Source organism: Homalodisca vitripennis, chromosome 4, assembly GCF_021130785.1.
Source record: "Homalodisca vitripennis isolate AUS2020 chromosome 4, UT_GWSS_2.1, whole genome shotgun sequence".
NCBI lineage: Eukaryota > Metazoa > Arthropoda > Insecta > Hemiptera > Cicadellidae > Homalodisca > Homalodisca vitripennis.
The window spans coordinates 161,181,896-161,191,201 of NC_060210.1; the positions used below are offsets into that span (position 1 = coordinate 161,181,896).

The 9,306-nt window shown below is 34.4% G+C and overlaps 1 protein-coding gene across 1 annotated transcript in view; it reads right to left on the bottom strand.

Moving 5' to 3' along the window:
- The window catches only part of LOC124361252 (GTPase-activating Rap/Ran-GAP domain-like protein 3), a 102,455-nt gene extending 95,381 nt beyond the window's left edge, over window positions 1-7,074 (bottom strand). Inside the window, 2 exon segments of the mRNA XM_046815297.1 lie at window positions 2,353-2,439; window positions 7,000-7,074. Of these exon segments, the coding sequence (XP_046671253.1) occupies window positions 2,353-2,439; window positions 7,000-7,074 (162 nt within the window).
- Window positions 7,075-9,306: the final 2,232 nt, after the last annotated feature.

Genomic DNA, 9,306 nt, shown 5'->3' on the forward strand with positions numbered 1-9,306 from the left:
GTACCAATTTTCAAGAAGGACGACCCAACTTCAATCACTAACTACCGGCCTGTCTCAATTTTGGCCAGTGCTGAGCAAAAATTTTTGAAAAGCTTTTTCTTATAAGAATGCTTCGGTTTTTGGACAAATGCAATCAGCTCTCAAGTGATCAATTTGGATTCAGGAAGGGCAAATCGACAACAGACGCAGTCGTGAGTCTTGTCGATATGATTGTAGAGGGGATTGAATGTCGTAACCACTCAAATGAGTGTGTTCTTAGACCTGTCCAAAGCATTCGACTGCGTTGACCACGGTACACTGCTTGACAAACTTGAGTCCCACGGTATTCGAGGCGTGCCTCTTAAATGGCTTAGTTCGTTTTTAACTCACAGATCCCAAGTTGTTCAAATATCTAGCAAGTCGTCCAAACAAATAGAACTGAGTTACGGAGTCCCACAGGGATCCATCCTCAGTCCTGTGCTTCTCCTGCTTTACGTCAATGATCTTAAATCATCGCTTCTGCATGGAAAATTAGTGCAGTTTGCCGATGATACGACTATCTTCTTCAATGCAACATCAAGTGAAGTGTTGGAACAACAGGCTTATGTTGATATCAACAACTGTGTCCAATACTTTCACAGCCTCAATCTTACAACAAACTCTTCAAAAACCAACGTTTTGAATTTTGCCTTGCACACCGCAGGCAACCAGTGTGGGCCTGCCATTTTGTTAGATGACTCCACACTGGAAGAAGTCAGCTCTTCAAAATTCCTAGGAATGCACCTTGATCGAGGGCTGACTTGGAATGAGCATATTGACTATGTTTGCGCCAAAGTCTGCTCTGGAATTTTCGTTCTGAGATCTTTAGCCAAATACTGCCCGAGTCAGGTACTGATTACGGCGTATTATGGACTGATTTACCCCCATCTGTCTTACGGCGTGGTCCTTTGGGGAGCTTGCGCAAACACACAGTTTCAAAGAGTATTCATACTTCAAAAAAAAGCAATTCGAATAATCGCCAAAATCAAATTTAGAGAGTCGTGCAGGGAAGCTTTCAAGAAATTGCAGCTGTTGTCTCTGCCCGTGCCCTCTACATTATGGAAACAACTTTTTTTTGTATGAGTAAATTAATGTACCTTAACCAGAGGCCGAGACATACACATGTATGAGACACGTGGGAGTGCTAACTACCGAACTGGGAGACACAGAACGGTGGTTTTTATGAACGCCTGCCCTCGCAGGCGGGTGTTCATTTCCTCAACAGACTGCCCAATTCAATTAAAGATGCCCCAACGCCTAAGGCGTTAAAGACTCGCCTTAAACGCCTATTGGTGTCACAAGCATTCTATAATGCAGGTGAGTTTTGGCATTCGACTGGGAGACCGCCCAATTAGAAGACTGATTCCGTTGTACTAAGTGGGTAGCATTGGCGATGGATGAAAGAGGCGTAACTGTAAAATTGTATGTGTGAGTGTGTATTGTTGTATGAATGTTAGAAATAAAAAAAACCTATGACGTTTGCCATACAATGTAAATATTGTCTTCGCAATAAAAAAGATTTGATTTGATTGACACACACACACACACACACACACACACACACACACACCACACACACACACACACACACACACACACACACACACACACACACACACACACACACACACACACACACACACACACACACACACACACACACACACACACACACGCACGCACGCACGCACACACACACACACACACACACACACACACACACACACACACACACAATATTATTTGGTTTTTGTTATTCTGTTACACGTTTCTTATCTGTTTTTATTCATGTCAAGTAGGTATCTTGTTATATTTTGAATATGGGTCGCTGCTTTAACCATTAACGTTGGATGTTTGAATGCACAGTTAGTTATCTTGATGCTCTACTTGAGACATTTATGTCTGGTATAAAATGATAACACATGATCAATGTATTCACAGGTGTAAGCCCATTGATATATCATTAAAATATGACAGCATGTTGCAAGTAGCTATATTATAACACTATCGAGGCTCGCTCATCCTTTACGATCTATTCGCATATGAACTTAAAGAAGTTTTCAAGATTGGGATAGGTATGATATTATGATTGAAATGATAGACAATGGATATTTGGAAGGCCCGAACTGGTTAGGTTTATTTCATGAACATATTCTGTTTATTACATTCCGTAAGGTGTGGGGGATATTTTGAGAGCTATACATTTTAAAAGAAAAGTCAAGCTCACGTTTTGACACAAATAGTTTTGGTATGCATCTGACGTCCCAATAGAAATTTATGATTATATAAGTTTACAAATTTTAAGATAAACAAAACAAAACTGCTATTACTGACCTCTTCCTTTTCTCCGAGGGAATCGCCATTCTCGACACGGAATCTGCGGCCATTGGTCTCCTGGCCGTTAACTTCCACCTGGGGCAGCTGCAACATCAACACACAGTGATACGCGACGCTAGTCATGAATACAGGATACAGTTTAGTTTTAAAGAATAACAATACGAAGTGGATTTCATAAACATTTGTGGATAGTAAAATACACAAAATATAAATAAAAATGTTTTGTTAAATTTTTTCCTTTTTTTTTAGTTTCTCTTACACGGGTTATGTATATACTCGTGCTATAATGGCTAGGAACAGGATTAGGTTGCACAGGACTACACAAAATTATGAAAAGTTCATACTCTGTTTTATAATAAATGTGACGTGAACTGTTAAAACACTCGTTAGTATGACAATATCCTGTACACGCGAATGTTGAGTTTAGCTCCATTTCAATTACAGCTTAGTGAAATCAGATACTGTTACAGACTTGACTTGAAGGATCTGGAGTCCAAGTCCGTCTGAGGTGATAAAAATAAAGTCAGCGACGAAGACGTTCAAAACGATCTCTTTACATCTGTTCGACATCAGAAACACATAGGCTAGAAAATATATTTCTCTGGTTTACTCAACAGCTATCCATACATGAAGTCCTCGTTATCTCATCAGGCGCACAATTTAAGATTTTCTATTATTTATTAATTTAATGAACTATCTAATTATAAATGAATAGTTACATAATTAGATTCTCCAGTTATAAAATACGGTTGTAGCTAATCTTCAAAAGGTTTAATAGTATTCAATAATATACATTTAAAATTAAAATATCATTAAATGTTGCTATAATTTAATGTTTTATTTGATTTCCCATTAGTTAATTTGTTATAAATTATTGTTAACAAGTTTATTATTTCTACTAGTTAATTTTGATTCAAACTCTTCCGCTAATAGTAAATAAATGCACCCTTACTATCCGGACTGACACAAAGCAAGAACATTGTCATGTTAGGTTGGCAAAAGTGGATGTATATTTGCAATTTTTAATCCTTTACTATTGTATATTAGAAAAAATTTCGTTATTTTTTGTCTCTAATATATTTAATATCATTTTTAACTGTTAATAAATGGGCATAAAATGTGAGAAAGCATATTAGAGTTGTCGCTTGACCGTTATGAATAAGATAAACCCGGCGGCATCCAGTTCGCCGTTTCATGTTGATTTGTAGGATTGTGGACAACGTAATACAAACCCAAAAATTGTATTGACAGAATTCTTCCAAGATCGAATTACATAGCTATCTGATCAATGTATTAAATATATATTCGGGATTTTATGATAGGTGTTATAGCTTCTTTATTTTATACTTATGGCAAAAAAATAATGTTAGGATTAAAGTATTGAGTCTAAGTTGTTGATCGCATAAAATGTATATTAGTGACAACCGTTATAGGTGGATTCCGATTTTTGCAGCAGCCCCCTGTACTGTGGGGAGAAGAGGGGCATTTTACCTCTTTAGAAGAAAGTTAATCCTGAAACATTTCCATACCGTTAATTGTTATCATTGAATTATGAGATACTCATTTAATCTCATTTTAAAGATATAATTAAAACGCGCCCAAACTCGATTTGGTGTTTTTAAGTCTCAACATTTTTGAACTTTATTGTTACGAAAATATTTAAAAAGTTTAACTTTCACATAAAAGAAAAAGGTAAAAGTGTTTGGATGCATATTAATAAAATCTTTACAGTGAGACATTTCCAATACCTCTACAACCAACATTAGTAGGGCGTAAATGTGTTTGACATTGTTTTATTCACGCGTACCGACGTATAAGCTTTTACATGAATGGACAGATTCCTTTGTGAACATTGATTCGACTGATGCGTATTACATGGGTAAGTCGAAAAACTTTAACAAAACATAAACGCATGTTGTCAGTGGTTAAGCCGTAATATAATAATGATTACAGTATTCTTATTTTATTTCACGTAGAAAAAAGAAAACTTTAATGTGCTATTCCATTGGAGCAAGAACGTAGCCAGGATTTTTGGTGGTAAGGGGCAGGGAGGGGAGGGGTTAAGACAACTGATATTTTCCCGTTGTGGACAGGAAGTAAGGAAAGCGCAATCAACCGCTTATTCCACAATTCGTTCCCTAAAAAGTTCTTGATCCGTTTCAATGTTGAGAACGATGTTTCAGCAGTACATGTTGGTAAAACTGAATTATATAAAACATAATAATCGTATGTTAAAAAATCAAATTAAAAAAAAAAATTGAAAATTTGGGGAGAGCCGGACCCCTTGGACTCCCTCGCAGGATACGTCCTTGCTGATTGGAGGTCATATTGGATAATGTATGATGTTATATGATTTTCTTACAGTTTTATAAGCATTGCCCAAAGTATTAGCCTATTGTGTTTATAACTAGGACATATTTTTTATAAACATGTCAAGTGATTCACGGTCAAATGTTATAGCCTAATATAATTTACCGACCTTTCTATCTAGAGTTATCCCCAAACGGACAGACATCAACACGACTTCAAGAAAACCCTGTCGAGTTCTAAATGATTTAGCACAAACAAAAACATACTAACCTAAACTAACACGTTATAACCAGAAAGCCATCGTGTTGCAGTTCTGGTTAACCCACAATGTAGGAATGCCGATGAAATAGAATGAGTATGAAATATGCCTTTTTCAATACTTTGCCTGTTGGTTTTAGGCTATACTCATCATGAATATGTATTCTATAGAAAGCCTCGTTTCGTACATTGCTGATAACATGCTTACTGTCAATGTTTATGTGGAATTCAAGCGGAAAGAAATAATCTCTGTTCCCAAGTCAACAAACTGTTCCCCAGCGATCCGTCACCGCTCTTATCTCCCGACTCCACTGCATAGTAATGTGGGAACTTCTTATATATTCTTATGTGTTATTTGTTTAGATAGTTAAAGTTGTGCGATGCACGCTTTATCATTTAGAATAAGATACTCAACTTACATTTACTTATAAACTCGATGTAATTTGTCTATCTAAAACTGTAATTAAAAGTGATAATTAAGAAAATGTGGTTTGATACATAATTGGATATGAAACTTTAAAAGGGTTCGTTTTAATGAGTTAACTCATTTAGATGTGTATAAATAAAATACAGGTTTATTGTTTATAATTACATTTATGAAATTATCCTTCAGCTTCTAAAGCGAATTTTATCAGCATAAAATAGTAATACAATTCTACTAGGTTTTTGTAACAGAGTTGATAAAATATTATATAAATATTGGTTAGCGAGTTACAGCAAGCTAGTGACATAGATTTTAGAGATGATACATATCCATTAATTCTATTTAATTTATTAGTGGTTTTATGTATTTATTGCCCATTTAAGAAAGATATTGTACATAAAAAAAAAAAAAAAAAAAAAAAAAAAAAAAAAACGGGGTTCTGTACTCCAGTTCGTTGCATATTATGACTACGAAATTTTCAAAATCCACTGAAGGTGCGACTCCGAAACCTATTTTTTATAGCTACTCTAGGTCAAAATACTCGTACACAAGACAGTATTAAAATGTACCTTACCAGAATTTCAGTATGGTATTCTATTCTTGGCATAGGAGTCATACAAAAATATTTCGCTAGTTGTCATTCGCTAACAAAGATTTTGGGGTCTATGTTTATACAACATTCAAAGACAGCGAGAGAAGAAGGGGTAATGTGACAAAAAACTATATTTGGAGAAAAATGGTAAATAGTATATACGCCGTGTAACGGAATCTGATTTAGAAATGTGATACGCAATTTCCTGCAACCTTCCTATATTAATATGTCGTAAAACAGGCAATAAAACATAAAACAACTTTTACATAAAACTTCATGTGGTTATTTATTAAACCATCTAATAATATCTATATCTACACGTGAAAAAGGGAATGTCCATAATGAATAGCCTATGTGAACTATAGTCTCTAAAAATTTATTAATACATTCAATATTAAAGTATTGAATAAATTAATTTAATTAAGTAAACGAAAAATGAAATTATAAAAATAAAATATGCCTTTAACAAACTTTAACCGATAATGAAAGAAAAAATATAACTTTTAAATAATTATCAAAACACCATTTTAGGAGCTGCTTAATTATAATATTATTATAATATACAATTAATTAAGCTATTTAATAAACATTTTCAGCTTACGTATGATCCAGACATCATCAGCTGTAAAATTAGTATGTACAATAAAGATAAAAAATGCAGCTGGGACCTTACCACTCATTTTTAACCGACAGTTGTCCTTTTTTCCTTGTACGTGAAAACTGTCATATCTCTGGACGTACCATCTTATTTCCAAAGTAACCTAAACCTTATTTTAGAGCCCTAAGAGACCACTGTAAATTAAAAAAAAAAAAAATAAACAAACATCTTTTCTTTCCCTGGTTTCTTTATTTTTATATTATTTGTAATAGTAGTATATGCTGTACACGCGGGCGCACAATACCCTATACAGTATAAGAAGTGTGAACAACCACATAAAATAATTCAGTTAAATATATTAACTGGGACTGGGGACACTTTTCAGTTGAAATTGAAGAGGTGGGCTTGCCAGTAGATGTTTTAGGCCTAATGGAAGTGTGAGAACACCCACCGCGCTACTACTCTCAGACAACCGCTGTGAGGCAGCCTCAGCGCGACCCCTAGCCGTACTCCCTTCATATTCACGTTCATGTCCATTACCCGACGATTAATTTAAGTTGTTCATTAAATACAAATCTAAATTTTGTCTGGCGCTTTCATTAATTTCAAATTGTAATCGGCTACTTAGCGTGAACATTAAAACATTAAATTAACCAATAAAATGTTAGTGGTCACAAAAATTATATATTTATAAAGATAACATTAATAGTTATGTGGTTTTATCCATTGAATCTGTTTTTTAGTTACACCTTATGCATAGGGGCTAGATTTGAAAAATTTTGTTCTACATATATTCTCAGATTTTTAGAATTAATATAGCATGATTATTTGCAAAATAATTTTCATACAATTTATAATCTGTTTGTTGATTCTCCATAAGTATTTTTGTTTATAATAAACTCAAATGAATATTAATGAAAATTGGAGAATCAACAAACAGATTATAAATTATATATATATATATATATATATATATATATATATACACAATAAATTAAATAAGAAATATTATTGATTTATTTTGTTTATGAAAAACTGAAAAATCCGTATCCTCTTGTAAAACAGATGAAGACCTAATTTTACAAAATTTCTAAAACAAAAACTTCAATGAAATAAATATAAATATATATTTTTTAATGTCACATGTACAGAGTATTTTCATAAAACTTTCAAATATCTTAAATTTTGTGTGAAAGAAATAATAATCAGCAATGCTCATAAGTCTGAAAGAAATACTCGTCTATTATTATATCATTGTTCTTAAGATGTCAGAGAGGAAAAATAAAAAATATTGGTGTAACTGAGTGTGCTGTTTCGTTAAAAAGCATACGAAATTCTTGATATCTTTGAAATAACTCTCACAACTGGCTAAGAGAGAAACGTTAATACGTTTAAAGACTGCTTAATATAAATATTTTGTTTATAATATTTTTACAAGGAAATTTCAATGATGAAACAGACAGTATCTTGAAAAAAGTGTGACGATGGCGTGGTCTAGCTATGAAGTTGAATTAAAGGGATAGCATTTGAAATCATAAAGTAAGACGTGGAATGTAATAGCAAATTTCAAGACATATGGCTTAAATAGCCATCTGGTAATTTCATATATTGATTCTTTCTACAATTCCTAATGCAACTAATAAAAAAAGCGCTACGTAAAAAATATTTAAAGAAAAATACAAAAAGAGTTTGTTAAAACCAATATTATAATCTGGTCTAAAATTATAAAAGTTATATGATATGTATTGTACATTCATTTTATTATATACTTGTAATATTTACTAATTTTAACCAAGCGATGTATATTAAGTAGCGCAGCTCTGAACAGCAGGCTTTTCTGTTAATTTACATAAATTCATTATGGAGATTAGACAGAGATTGTGCATTGATTTTCTAAAGTAATGATAATGAAACTTATTATGATATAATTAAATGTATTATCATGTACAAACCAAAATTTTAGTAAACAATAGAATTTATCTAACTAGTACGATACCACAGATAATCTATGCAATTTAAGCAGTAAAATTTGGTTCAAGATGAAAAGTTTTTCAGGCGCTATGAAATCTGAAACCCTAATAGATTTGCTGGTTGACACAGGTTCGAGTTTAGTATACACCAGTTTTTTTGTCTTGCAGTTGGTGGGTATTTATATCAGTTACGGTTAAAAACCAGAGGTACAGCCAATTTGATGCGGTGCCGTTCAACTTATCATGTTTGCTGGTTGATGCAGGTAGGTTCGAGTCTAGTATACACCAGTTTGTTGCCTTGCAGTAGGTGGTGTTTACATCGGTTACAGTAAACCAGAGGTACACCCAATTTGAAGCAGTGCAGTTCAACGTATCATGTTTGCTGGTTGATGCAGATAGGTTCGAGTCTAGTATAAACCAGTTTGTTGCCTTGCAGTAGTTAGGTGTTTACATCACTTATGGTAAACCAGAGGTACACCCAATCCCCCCCCCCCCCCCACCCCCCCCCCCCCCCACCCCCCCCCCCCCCCACCCCCCCCCCCCCCCACCCCCCCCCCCCCCCACCCCCCCCCCCCCCCACCCATCCATTCAGTATAGAGCAGCAGTGAAGGTGTTAACTACACGTGTTATAGATAGGCAATTATTGTGCATTAGTTTAACACATTGACTGCAGCAGACACTTTGCAGCACAAAATAGTAGGGAGAGTAGTTGGTCTCACTCAGTATAGAGCCGCAATAATGGTGTTAAGGACAATGCACATCCACACACACAATTCTCAATTGACGTGGGTATTTAAAA